The sequence below is a fragment of the Varroa destructor genome, unplaced genomic scaffold, assembly GCF_002443255.2.
Source record: "Varroa destructor unplaced genomic scaffold, Vdes_3.0 BEIS01000001.1, whole genome shotgun sequence".
Lineage (NCBI taxonomy): Eukaryota > Metazoa > Arthropoda > Arachnida > Mesostigmata > Varroidae > Varroa > Varroa destructor.
The window spans coordinates 57,336,185-57,350,392 of record NW_019211454.1 but is presented as its reverse complement, the minus strand read 5'-3'; the positions used below and the strand labels follow the sequence as shown (position 1 = coordinate 57,350,392).

The 14,208-nt window shown below is 38.6% G+C and overlaps 1 protein-coding gene and 1 long non-coding RNA gene across 5 annotated transcripts; one reads left to right on the top strand and one right to left on the bottom strand.

The window, feature by feature from the left end:
* Positions 1–210: 210 nt before the first annotated feature.
* LOC111243204 (complex I assembly factor ACAD9, mitochondrial-like) lies at positions 211–7,811 on the bottom strand. 3 transcript variants are annotated; one of them, XM_086978455.1, is made up of 4 exons: positions 7,204–7,463; positions 4,189–4,262; positions 1,724–3,180; positions 211–1,417 (listed from the first exon to the last, which is right to left on the bottom strand). In XM_086978455.1, the coding sequence occupies exons 2-4, from the start codon at positions 4,216–4,218 to the stop codon at positions 970–972; spliced, it is 1,935 nt and encodes a 644-aa protein (XP_086834581.1). In that variant the 5' UTR covers positions 4,219–4,262; positions 7,204–7,463; the 3' UTR covers positions 211–969. The 3 variants fall into 3 exon arrangements, with proteins under 3 accessions (XP_086834581.1, XP_086834582.1, XP_022644164.1); XM_086978456.1 differs by lacking the exons at positions 4,189–4,262; positions 7,204–7,463 and adding an exon at positions 7,713–7,811; XM_022788429.2 differs by lacking the exon at positions 4,189–4,262 and having other exon boundaries at positions 7,204–7,461.
* A 141-nt stretch (positions 7,812–7,952) lies between these two features.
* Positions 7,953–12,764, top strand: LOC111243228 (uncharacterized). 2 transcript variants are annotated; one of them, XR_015319829.1, is made up of 4 exons: positions 7,953–8,269; positions 11,471–11,619; positions 11,784–11,862; positions 11,994–12,764. It is a non-coding gene; the product is annotated as an uncharacterized LOC111243228 (long non-coding RNA). The 2 variants fall into 2 exon arrangements; XR_002670384.2 differs by having other exon boundaries at positions 7,953–11,619.
* The last annotated feature ends 1,444 nt before the right edge of the window (positions 12,765–14,208 follow it).

Sequence of the window (14,208 nt, the reverse complement as noted above, 5' to 3'; positions counted from 1 at the left end):
AATCGTTGTACCTCCGCACCACGAACACGACGAAGATAGTATTCTAGGAAACATCCTACTGAATGGCCTTAATCAGGCTTCAATGTTGGTACTCGCTTTACGCTCCTTTGTTATTTCGGCAACTTGTTTCACTTGCTTCGTGACTAGCAACAACGCCATTAACTAACATGTGTGATAAACTACCAATGCATAAAAAAATGCAATACATCATTTAAATAGCATACTAAAATTCTTTATTCTGTGAGCCGTTCGAATAATCTAGAGACCAACACAACGTTAAGAGGAACGACTCAGAAATCTCATCTTTTGTGTTAGTATCCACACCGAGAGGCTTTCGCACGCATATAAAGATAATCTTCGTTTAAGCTCTGCAAAAGGCTAAAGGTTTGTTTGAACTTGATTCGGTTTGGCAAGTTTGTCGATCGCGACATCTTCTGCTAACGTACCAGAAAAGATCGCATGAGGGATGTTTATAGAACACTCAAAATAACAGAACGTTACGTTTCGTCAATAGAATTAGTTGTTTTAAATCTTAGTCCATTTATTAGACGCTGAATTTAATTTTCAATGGCAGTAACAGTCACTTCCTGGTAGTTTTGACAGGACATCATAGAGAATAAAAAGTTTAGGAGTACCGGGTAAATCTATGATACGAAACAATCCCAGATTTTTCTTACCTTTGATTTATTCTATATTATTCGGAATATATTTATCAGGGATAAACATAAAATTTAGATCGCATATTTACAGCAAGTCAAGTGTTATATGCTGAGTCTCAAATATTTATGTTGACTAAAATAGTTGTAATTCTTTTTCTAACTCATTTTCAAAGCTCTTAAGGGCCACTATTTTCCTTAATAAATCTCTTTCGAAATGTTTAACATCTGTATATTTCCAACACCCAAGGAATATAACGGGTTACCTATTCACTGTTTCGTTTTTCCATATAGCGAATAAACAGAGTAATAACTAGCTCCTGGCTAACGGGTGCAGCGCATCATATTGTCCCTTTTTGAACATGTGACCCGCGATCAATCGGTACCTTGCAAAATTATTGTCGGTATCGCCCTTAAGGGCTTCGGCAACATTTTGCTTTATTCGAAGCTGTGCGTCGTAGCAGAAGGCCTGTGCAAGCGCAGTATCCAGAGGGCTACTCTGAGCACGAAGTTGAAGTGTGCGACTCGCCCGGGCCAAGACGGCGGTCACCGCGTAGATATCTATAACGATGTCAGCAATTCTTTCAAGAAGCATTTGCTGTTCAATAACGTTTTTACCGTATTTTTGTAGGGACCATTCGACGAGATACTGCAGTCGCTTCGCGCAGTATTCCAGATTTTGGCCTTCATCAGCGAGTGTATGATGTACCGCATACCTCAAGCCGAGTGTTAATGCCGGACTGTCGATATGGTCACGGAATCTGAAACGCAAATAAGAGTTCGTCTTTAAATTTTTTGTAAAAGCATTATTCGACGTCAGCTGAAGTACCAGGGCTCGCTGATTAAGTTCCTCTATCTATAATATACGGGTGGGCGACAAACTCGCTGTGTATTGTATATTGATACTGCCATTTAATTATCGTATGTTAGGTTGGGTACAATTAGAGACGCATGAGAGATGAAGTTATTTAGCCAGATATTTCTATTGCCATTTCTTTATAATAGTAGGCTTTTTGTAAACTATAAAGTTGAAACTATCCAATTAATGTAAAGGCAAATGTCTATACCTGTCAACCAGCTTGTTAAAAGCGGCCTTTGGATTACCCACGGGATTACCCCAGATCTTCATCATTTGTTTGAGGTGGTCACTAGCATGTTGGATCCCTAACAGAGCAACAAGCATACGCAAGATTTCGTTGGTTCCTTCGAAGATCATCGTGATCCGGGCATCACGGAATCCGCGCTCAAAAGGCAGATGCTTTAAAAATCCAGAGCCGCCATGAATTTGAATAAACTCGGACGCGCATCTGAGAGCCGCTTCTGAAGCGAAGATTTTGACACATGCGGCTTCAAGCGGATAATCTGCGTCTTTCACATTATCGACAATTGCGGTTGTCATGTAAGCCATCGACTCCATGGCATAAATGTCCTGAGCAAGTTGTGCAAATTTTTTCTGAATCAATTCGAACTCAGAAATGTTCCTCTTAAACTGTTTCCGCTGAGTAGCGTACGCAATTGACTGATTCAAGCCAACTCTAGCGGCGCCGGCTAGAGCACCGGCCATTCCAAAACGACCCGTATTTAGAATGTTTACAGCAACCTTGAATCCGTCTTCTTCGTTATGAAGTATGTTCTCAACAGGGACCATAACATTTTCGAAAAATACAGGTACGGTGTTTGAAGCCTTAATACCAAGTTTTGACTCAGCTTTGCCAGTCGTGATGCCTCCGAAGCTCTTTTCGACAATAAACGCTGTCAGTTTAGTTTTGCCCAATTTTTCGGTGAGGGTGTCATTGCGAGCGAATACGGTCATAACATCGGCCCAAGCACCGTTTGTAATGTATAGCTTCTGTCCATTGAGTATATAGTGTTTGCCATCCGGACTTAGACGCGCTGAGGTGGTGATCGAAGCAGCGTCCGATCCGCTATTTGGCTCTGTAAGAGCAAAAGATGCGATATATTCGCCCGAAGCAATTTTTGGTAGATATTTCTTCTTTTGCGCTTCGGTACCGTACATGATAATTCCTTTGATTCCAATGGAGTTGTGTGCCATCAGAGTCGTTGTCAGAGCACCATCCAGGCCTATAGCTTCATTTAATCGAACGTATTCTGTTGCTGTCAATCCCAAACCGCCGTAATCGGGGTCAACCTGCTGGCCGAAAAGTCCTAACTCACGCAATCCATTTATCACCTCATCGGGCACAATTTCGGTATTATCCAACTTAGCGGAGTCGACCTTTTCGGTCATGAATTTGAACACAGTGTCATGCATAGCAGTAATAGAATCCACTTGTTCTTCGTCAAGGATTTCAGGGAAGGTGAGAAACCGCTTATCAAAATTTCCTATGAAGAGTTCTTTAATGAATGGTTTACGCTCGACCGGACCAAGAGCGAGCTTCATTTTGGGATTATTATCTGAAGATATTGAACGAACGGTTGTCGAACTGGCCGGAAGAGAGGCCCGGGCGACCAAGGTCGCAAAAAGTGTGCGGCCTTTGTACGCATGCAACATGATTTTTAACCACTGAAAGAAAAGCAGAAACATGTTACAGATGTAGTCACTTATTAAGTAAGCCATAACTGTCATTAGTAAAACTCAATGAAAGAACGATATAGAACTACATAAAAAAATATATATATATTTCACTTAAGCAATGACCTCCATGCGATGTATTGATTAGTTACTCATAATAAATGAACTATTTTATTAAGCCTACTATCAACTTGTTCCATTCGACGCACTGAATTTCCAGTAGGTATTTCTCTATACGAGACAATAAAACACACTCGTAGAAACTTTAATTTCAATTTGATTATGTTTGGTTACCATAAGAATCTGGACATATCCATCCGCTGCCCTTCACAAAGACTACTTAAACCATTTAATACTTTCCCGCTTATAGTCGTTAAACTCATAGGAGGGGCGCGGAAAATTATTTTCATTGCTACTCAAAGAGAACAGACATCGCCACTGGCACCGCCTTTTTTAGCCAGTCCTTTCTCATTCTTAAGATCGAATGTTACGGTCAAGTCTACGTAAAAAACTAACCATAATAATGCAAGTGTTTAACTTTCTATCCTGATGCAAACTATGTCGCTAAACCGATTATTTTTTATAACTGAAGAATAGTTAAACTGTCTGGCTCTTTAATCGTACTCGAGATATATATGAATACATATCTATCCCCTAACACTTTTGAGAAAGTGTCAACGACAACCAAACGACCAGCTTGGAATAATCGGACTTAAAAATAATAAAGATATTTTTAAGAAAAAAAAAAGATTTTTTTTCTAATTTGCGCCAGTTACCTTGTTCTTTGTTGTATGCTACCATTAACATAATATCTTCCTTATTGAATTCGATGTTTTAGGATTTAGTTTGACATCTTTTATCCTTTGCACGATGTTGTCTACGGGCGGTATCTATAACTTATTCTCTGAGATCTTGAAACAACGTCCCCAATTGCTTCGATACTTTACGGCATTTGCTGCATGATGGTAATACAACTAGTATATAGCACTTATTACTTACTACGATCCTGTGCTCGTTTTGCTTCTCCATAGGAAATAACAAGTACAAACGTCTTTCCTGTATCGACGTCTTTCCTATAAACGACAAATATAATCATATTTGTCGATTCTTACATGAGGCGAAAGGGAACTCGTATTTACGTATACGGAAACGGTATGACCAGTGTCTATTTTTAATTATCATAAAAATTGTCACATACGTCATATGCCTATGCAGTCGCCAGTGTGATAACAGAGAAACACGCCCGTTTTTTATTGCTTACCGTCAAATTTGCATATTGAGAAAAATCAATTTCCTAGTATCCATTTGATGATCATCCGCTAGACGCTGCGTCCGCTGAAAGCTATTCAAATGCTGACGATGAACTTAACTTAAGCCCCTGAGGGAGACGAACTTACGAGATAAAGGCAGCGAAAACAGCACCCTGTATTAAGCTAGTTCGCTACTAATCGAGCTTGTCTGTAATAGTTGGCTGTCAACGCAGATATTCTTGCCGCATCTTCTGAATATAATCGTATCCGTCAATTCTTATCAGAGAAGCGACTTCATTTCGCCAATTAGGCTGACCTGTTGCTGTTTATCTTTCGACTGCGGCAATACGATAATTTGTCTTGGCACTCAGCCATGTGGCGGCAGAGAAATGCTTTTTTATCAGACGCATTCGTTTTTTCAATATTCTATGTATCCGATTGCTATTCTCAGATATTCTATGTTTTACGAAAACATTGTTAATTGCCGTATATGAGGATACTCATACTTTTGATTTTAACTTTAATTATCCCAATTACCTGTGCCGTGTGACCGTGTATGTATGTATGTGTATATATATATATATATATATATATATATATTCGGTTTAATAACATGAAAGGCTAACTCAAGAAACAGGAAAACAAACGACAAAGGAGCTTCAATCGCTGCTGCACTGTAATGATGAGAAGCATTCCAATAAGCCAAATTACTAATTATACCATATATATATATACAACATAACCAAATTAATAATCGTTAATACTAAATAGTAGCAGCAGGTTCAAAGAAATAGACTTCTGCCCCAGACTATCAAGAAAATGTTGTTCAGTTATATGCGATGCCATATAAACTTGATCAGCATTGGTCTGAACTATAAAGTTGTCATTACAGAAGCGGATAACTAAACGAAACACTTATGTACCCGTATTTCGGTAGTCAAAGAATTGGCTATCAGATTCATAAATAATGTTTTCTGTATAGTGCACGGAAATATCAATGGACAGATTTTCCAAGCAATAGATCAAAACGTTACCAGGTGGTTAGGACCCAGTTAAACAAAGAGTATCTTCCTGGAACCGCCAAAAACAGAGTGTCATTCGATAACGTTAGCAAGCGACTTACGGGGCCTGTCTTTATTATCCTAGCAGCGAGCGCGTGATCTAAAAAATAATGGGCTCTAGAAGGCTTTATCTGTAGAACAGCCCTCGATATTCTGTTCTACTTTTGCTTCTAAGGCTACCAAACAAACATTTACTTATTATCGTTGGTATCAGTTTCAGTATTGCTATGGACGTATATATTTCATATTACTAAGGTGTCGCATTGTACTCTTTCCCTCATGAATTTACATAACAATTGGAAATTCACCATTTCATGTAAGTTTCAATAGTAGCCCAGGCCAATGGAGCTCATCCAACATAAGTTAAGGTAGGTTGTTTTGGGCTTTTTTAATCCGCTGTACATCATGGGTCGTTACTTTGAGAAGTTGATATTTTCCTAGTATTAATTTGCCTAGTGCTTGCGTGGCTTAGAAATTACGTGAAACACTGGCCGGGTATGTCTAGTTTCAATTTAAGTTATCTGTATAATTGTGATGCGTAAGTATGACATAACTATATACGGGGACGTCATAAACACTTAGAGAGATCGTTACATTAGAAGAACTGAGTCAAAGAATAGTGACTTATCGATTCTTGCGGTAGTCACTAACAAAGTGGTAATTCACAAGTTCTATCCAAGGACGCAAGTGATGGGACAACTGCAAGGAACCGACTAGTGTTACATTATAGTAATCCTGGCAGTTCATCAAACTGATAGCATAGGCACAACGAACCTCAACTGTGCTTCAACTCAAACAGATGTAATTTCGCTGTAGGTAAAAACTAAAAAAATAGCGGGATAAAATCTATTGCGAATGCTTCATGTAAAAACCTGTTCCTAAAAGTGACGCATCAGTACTTGAGCATGGACGTTCACGGCTGCTAAAAGTGGGTCAACAGCTGCATGTTCGGGCTATGCGTTCTATATTATTATTAATGGCACCACGTTTGGCACCTGCTTTTTACAAAAACTTACCACTCCAAATGATTAGTACTTTAGATAAATCAACTTTAAGCTGTTACAAATTCAACGCTAACGCACTCAATGAGAACTCGAAATTTTACACAAATCATACATAAAAATATGACGAAACATGAGTCTTTTGACTTAAATCAATTTGACGTAATTTAAATCAATAACGTTTTAAATTTCTACCATTAAGTATAACTAATTATCATTGTAGGCCTGCATTCGCTTTTAAAGTTATCTTAAAGATATTTTTTATTCATGTCATTTGTACTTGTTCTGGACTGATACCCGAACTGTGTGTCTATATATAAAACCGTAATGCATCGACTCCATTGATCCGACAGCAGATTTAGTGTAATAAAAACCTTTATTGAGGCACCTTTTAGAGCGTAATTGAGGTAAAAAAAAACTCTTTTGAAAACAATCAACAGCGACAACCATAGTAATACAGTCTCAATAATGATAAATGCTAGTAAACTGCTAATAAAACTTCGTTTCTTTTTTTTTCTAGCTTAACCCCACTGATTTTCGACTGATCAAAAAGTTCTTTTGCTTAATAACAATCCACGTGATTGGCTCTTGTATTGGTGAAGTTAAAACCATTTACGTACACACCTGTCCCATGTACGGGAAATTAATAAATGGTTATATAACCCCAGAAATTTATATTTTTTTGTCCGCTTTTAGACCTACCTCACAGCTTAAGGCACATTCGAGAGATTCCGCTAACCGGCACGTACACAATATAGACACACCTGCACATACATACGCAGTCACCTACTTTCGTTCTACATCCATGATTAGTTAGCAATAACTTAACGAGCTGATTTCAACTACACCTCCCTCCGACACGCACAGCCCAATGGGACCTTCTTAAGAGGCAAAACATCGTGCGCAAAATCGTTCTTTTAGTGGCGCCCGGTACTAGCTACACTGCCATCGTACCGCTGTTCAACTGTTACTATGGGTCCTCCACCGGTACCTCTTTGAGCAGCCGAAAACAACGTGTTTGCAATACTGCCACCAGTAGCCACTCGATGACGCATTGCTGTAGACCTGTTATTGCGGCAGCAGCTGCTGCGGCTGGTCGTGTACAGAACAAATGCTCTTACGGCCCGTGCCTGTGGCGCAAAATAGCCGCCACACTCAGCAGGTGATTGAATTGACCATGCCGACAATAGCCAACACTGACCGGCACTTACCCGCCGGAACGGCGTATTTTTTCCTCAGTGCTGCCACTGCCGTTGCCACTACAGCGGCAGCCGAAGCAGTTACACCAGCACAAAATTGTGATCTTTGCTGGCTATGAACGAGAAATCATCGCACAGAGGTCGAACTTGTCGCATTCGATTTAGAAAGGGATGGATAAGAAAGAGCGAACAAAGTCGGCAAATTGTAAATATTAAACAACCGACTAGTAGAAGTGCACCCGTTTCATAGAAAGTAGTAGCTTAATTTGGTTATAAGGACTGCAGTTGCACTTTGTGTGTAGTTATGGAGCATTCTAAACAATTGCTGGTGGACTTATTGTAAATAGTCTGATCATGACGAATCCGATGTGTGGATAATTCAGATACAAACAACTTTTTAATGCAGTTATACTCATAGGGCAAAAGTACGAAGGACAATGCGTCATCCTTGCAACAGTATTCACCTAAGCAAAGCTTACTTTAACGAGGCAATATATTTTACGAAGAAGCCTTGGAAGCAAGCCATTTGGAAATTTGCATAGGACTTAGAATGTTTCTAATTGTATGAGGTTATTATCAACATGTTTACGTTCTTTTTTTCTTGAATATATCTCGAGTTTGCAAGTTTTTGGACTGCACATCAATTTATGATTTAAAACTAAAGTTGGTGCTTATAAAATGAAGCAAGAATTAGAGCGCCGATACGTTTTTATTAACACTTGATAAAGTGGCAACAATTTGGTCGTTCCATCGAACTGCAGTAAAATGTACTTTTTTTTGTTTAGTTTTTTGTTCGAGAACTCGAATATTATTTCTTGACCTAGTGGACGATTAGACAATCCCTGACCGCATCTATTTGGTACCATCGAATCGTGTAGACTACTCGGCAATCGCTTGCTTCAAAGCAGGATGAATAATTCGCTATTAAAGTGAAATCGAGTGTAAAAATTAGATAACTTTGAAGTGACAATTTTTGCCAACTTAAGAGTTACCCGCAGAACACTTCTATAGTCTAGTGATTGACACATGTTAGACCATGAATAAGATGAATGGATGCGGGTTTCAAAAGTGCTCACTTACGAGCTTCGTACAAAAGCTGTTTTCTTCGCAGTGAAACGAATCGCAGTGAAGGTCACCACAACAAGTTTACCTTACGCTCTAAGAATAACTTATCACCTAGCTAGATATTGATCGTGATCCATTCTTACTATCGCTAAACGCATTGTCCCTCCAATATGAAAAATTGATCAATTGAAGAGACGATTATTTAGAATAATGTAACATTGCCTCTAATTGGAAACATACTCAAACATTTCGACGTTTTACATTAATTTTTTGCACTATTATTGAAATTTTGCATGACTACAATTACGGCGTAACCAAACGCTGAATGAGCCTATGCAATGTAGTCTTCAAAAATGCTGATTTGTTGTTCTCGATTTTACTCACATTTGTAGTGCAATATATGTCGATGGCGGAGCAAAAATCAATAATCTCTGATTCCTTCAGCATACCTCGGTTGTTCACGCTCGTAAACTCTACGTAGTATAGGATGCCTATAATCATTATAACTGGTTTTCAAATAGTGTTTTATTATTACGTGCATCGTGACGGTGTGTTTTTAGGAAAAGGCTATTTAAAAAATGGAACATTGATTACCCGTGTATGTCGTGTAATGCTCTCAAAAATAATTCTACATTAATTTGAAATAGATACCTTTGTTTTGGAAGAACTTTAATGTACTTTATCTCCATAGGATGTGAACTTTTAATGTAGATGAATATCGACATAAATAGCCTAAAAATGACAGATGAGAGGGGTAATGCTTGCTTGCTTGCTTGAGACTTTGCTGAGGGAAACATCATTCTGAAGTGTTCTTTAATTTATTTATAACCTTGCTTGAGTACTTGCCTACGGGCATACTTAACTTATTTGCATGATCGTCAGGTAGGCTGTTCTCAATCGAAGTTTTTGTCGTACAACTTTATAATAAATATTTAATGAACCTGATCAAATATCGATCATTGACGATTACGGATTTTATTCGCCTAAAGATTTTTACGGAATACTTGAATCTCTTCAATTTTTTATTAACAGACGAGTACAGAAGAAGTACTGATAAATCTAGAGGGTTAAATACGAGAGCTCTAGATTTTATTCCGACGTGACCCTTATGGTCAGTGTGCCGCAGCATTTGGGTAACAACTGGTACCAGTGCCAACAGTCTGGTGTAGTATCCTTAAATTATACATGATCACAGACATGTTCGAACGTGCGGCATATTAGTTAAACACATGCCACGCTGTTTAATGTCATAAGTACATCCGCTGTTAGATTATTGCATCATATTCATAGCTTATTTGTATATGCGTACTGCACTGTACTGTATTCAAGATACTATTAATCGCTCTATTGCAAGAAACATAACACATTAAATAGTTTGTGATGAAATCAGGTTCTCCCTCATGCTTGTACACACCTATCTTATTTCTTTTATTAGAAGCAGCCAACCAATATGTAGATTTTTCTAAACATGAATTACATCACTTTAATTCGCACAAATTTGGAGAGGTACCCCACATCCTTGGCTCGATCCAGTGTGCTTCCAGGCATGCCATCGGCACACCGGAAACGGTCAACGTTCACAGCTATCCTGCTAATGCTTATAAATCATAGCCCGAGGGCACAGATCCTAATCTCCATCTGATCTTATTACACTTGATTGCCGCGTCTGATTACTTTTCCATTCCTCATAGACTCTATTCCATGTGAATTGTTTCTTTCCCCGACTACTTTGGCACTCCGGATAGCGCTGTCTGAGTCAACGTCCAGCGATTCCATCCACCATACTATTTTCCAAGATCTCGACATGTGAGCTTATCGATTAGAGGTGAATTTTAGAGTTCATCAGCTTGGCGCACTTCGAAATTAATTTAACCAAGCAGGCATTAACGCTCGAAGAAACGGCTGCAGTTAAGGCTTGCACTGTGACAGGCACTGAGGATTACAGCGTCATTGATTCTCTGGTCCTCATAAAGTGCACAATGGCCACGTAAGAAAAACAGGTTCTGCTGTTTTTGTGCTGCGGCAATGCTTTATGGAAATGACGATTTCTCCATTTTGTTTACTAGTTACCTCTTTTCATCTTGTGGAAGCCGTCAATGAAAATGTCTCTCATGATGCTTGTGACCAATGATTTCATGTAAATGACCATAACCGCTTTTTCCCACTAAAAATCACGATTCTTCTTCATTGGGATATCTTGAATGCTCATTGAAATGGATAGTTGCATATAACCCAGTATAGCGATTATAGCGGAACCCTTTGATGCGCTCGATCCCATGTTTCAAGACATCAAGCAGACTTTTAGCTTGCGTGATAGACGAATTCTCCGCTGTGCGCTGGAAGTTCTTGATATACAGCAAATAAAGGCTGGAAGTGTAGGATCAGTCAGGGTCATCCGGTCATGGGCATTTGAATACGGTGCCAAGCCTTGTTAAAACTACGAGCCATACAATTACAACACATCATGTCATAAAGCTGCGCAACAAGTTTTTTTTTTCATTCGGAATTTCGCTTCCACTCAATATGTATCACGCCTGGCCCCAACAATAGCGGAAAGTTTTAGAAACTTACTTTTGCATCCACATATCTAGTCTTAGGTAATCAAATGTTGTAAATCCATTCTCGGTTACACCTGCTCTCATTGTCGACGTCTTCTCACAACCAGTAGACAAAACCTATTTTCCTTTCTACGCATCTCAATATAGGCGGATCTAGGATACGTCGTATGTGATTTACTGCATGTATCAAAATATGCAGTAACGTCTTTTTTTTTTCGAACGGTTTGCTGCCATAGTAGTTTATGTTACCAAAATCGATCCGGAAAAGTGAAGTGAAATAAAAACTGCATGTAAGGGTAAGTAAAGGTTTATAAGCTGAAATTTGATTAATGCAATTTTTGAAAATAACCGGTGTTACGGATGGAAAACAAAACTATTGTACTCGTATATTCGTCAAAGGCTCTATTATGTATCACAAATGTGCTCTCCATGTTCATTTTCATGAAAATGTCAATCAAAGATATCTTCATCGTAACCCCATCTTGTGTGATATGGTGGAGATGGAGCTTAATGGTCAACTAGTGATCTTGCGCAAAGAGGTGAGTTAACAAAACAACTGGGAAAATTATATACAAATGCTAGAAAAGTCTGTGTTTCAGGATAGCAAAACCAGTGCCTTCTATTTAGCGCCAGGTCAGGCAGGTCAAATATTATGATATGTGTATTACAGGGCCACGAGAAGTTTTTCCGCTTACCGTAATGCCAGGTCTCGAATAACCCGTGCACCTACTGACGACGGGTAAACGGACTTAATCGGACTTAAGCCTCTATAACTATCATGGTTTTGCGTGACTGTGGTATAAATAATTATTCATGGTAAATTCTAATCCGTGACTATGATGATCCGCAATGCAGTGCAAATATCGAAACCATTGTTGTGTCAGAACGAGGCCTTATTCCAGTAAAATCGTTAAGATCTCCTTCAAGAACAACCACGTAGAACACGTCGTTGCCAGCTGTGACATGTGATTCAACGAATCACGTTTGGCATATATACATATAAACACATATCTACTTAAGTAGCTTCCAGGTTGTACCCGGGGGCCACTTCAGGATATTTCCCCTAAATGAACATAGACGGCATGCTATAAAAAATATTGTTAAGTTTAATAGCATTAGACTTGAAAGCCAACGTTCCCCTGCTTGAGAAAAGAGAGTGAGCTAGATAGCGTCTGTTCCATATGGCATCACCTTCTTTTATGTAGAAAAAATATAAGTGTGTATGTCCATTGTATCCCATCTATAGAGACTCTAACGATATATGCGATTTTTAAGCTTAGGTTTGACTTCCGGAGGAAGCTTTACGATGAAAAAGACATGTCTAAAGAACATGAGGTTTACGGTAAATGCTACCAAAAACAACGGATTTAAACCATTGATATCTAGCACGCAAAGTTGTGATTGAATAAACCAAGTTGTAATTATAACTATGAAAATTGTAGATTGACGCACTTTGCCGCTATATCGTACTAGTATCTAACTATATTCTATAGACATTTCTCTAGAGTAGATAAATCGCGTACAAATCATCTTCAATTTTTGGCACTGCGCGTAAACAAATGATACGTAGGGAGCACTTCAGCGTTGCTTTATTTCACGCGTATCCCACTGATGTTTGCCAATAACGTGCTCTGCAATATGGGTTGATGGGCTCTTAGTTAAGCAATCAGGCCCAAAAAAACCCTTACTTCACAGTAATATATGACATTTTTCCATTGTCACATTATACATATATATGTATATATATGTACTGTGGCAATAGACAAACGTCATATTCAACTGCGCAAAGCAAGCATTGAAAAAAAAATATTAAATGAGAAAAGAGATATTCTTCCATCTTTATTAACACACATGTACGAATGATAGGATCAGAACAAGGGCCTCTAGAGTTGGCGTCCAAAATTTTAGGCTGGACTGTCCAGCTCGTCAGCGCACATTTCCTGATGTGTGATTTACCCCTTGCCATGTATAATTGTAAAAAGTTAAGATTCGATAGAAACTAGTCGATTGAATACGTAAGGAATATGCGGAATATTAGAACGGACAGCACTATATTAGGGTATAGAATGCTGCAACTGTTGACGTCACATTTAATATAGATGTTGCAGGTAGTTTTGTTTCTTATGTAATAAATGATACTGCGCAAGCTTGTATACCCACAAAGGAGCAGGAAGTTTACCAAAATCAACTCACACTTAAATCTATAAAAAAGCTTTCATGAAATCTATACAATGGAAAAAGTCAATAGCGATATTTTTAGAAATCAATTTAACGCGGGTGCTTTAAAGGCCCTCACTGTAAGTCTAGGCGGCTGGCCCGCAGCATGAAAGCAAACATGTCCAAGCCTGGTCTTGAAGTTTAACTAGCTCACATATTTAAAAGGTTTAATAGCAGCCCGACACTTTACCGTTGCACTGTTACGAAGCTCGAAATGGACCCCGTAAAAAGAACTGGTCTTGGAAAGAAGAAAATTTGTTTTACAATATCTAGAATTTTGCTCGGTTATATAATATCATCTAGGAAAAAGGTGACTACTGTAGAAGAGCAACAAATGAAAGCAGTTCTTACTGTTATCTTCAAGCGTCTCAAAGGACAAAATTCGTAATAGGTATCCTTGTGTGTAGGATAATTAGAGTGCACTACACCATAATATCTAAAGCTGAATCAAATTAAATTTGAATGTATATTACGGCATTTTCAATTAGCTTGGTAGCCAGTCGGTAACGCATTCCAGAGCTTGACAGAAGCGCGGATTTTATGATCGTTAGAGTGTAAATATTCTCCAAACATCTGAGATCGTTCTATGTCATCTGAAATCTGCTGATATGGAATCATCTTGTCTGAAACGATATAGCCACGTAGGGGAGATGTGCTTTCTAGTACGT

What these genes read in the sequence shown, in the direction of transcription:
- LOC111243204 (XM_086978455.1), bottom strand. Translation starts at nt 4,218, where the DNA reads ATGGAGAAGCAAAACGAGCACAGGATCGTA. An exon ending in AAAACGAGCACAGGATCGTA is followed by an intron (nt 3,181 to 4,188) that starts GTAAGTAATAAG and finishes CTTTTCTTTCAG; the next exon opens with TGGTTAAAAATCATGTTGCA. An exon ending in TTTAACAAGCTGGTTGACAG is followed by an intron (nt 1,418 to 1,723) that starts GTATAGACATTT and finishes TTTGCGTTTCAG; the next exon opens with ATTCCGTGACCATATCGACA.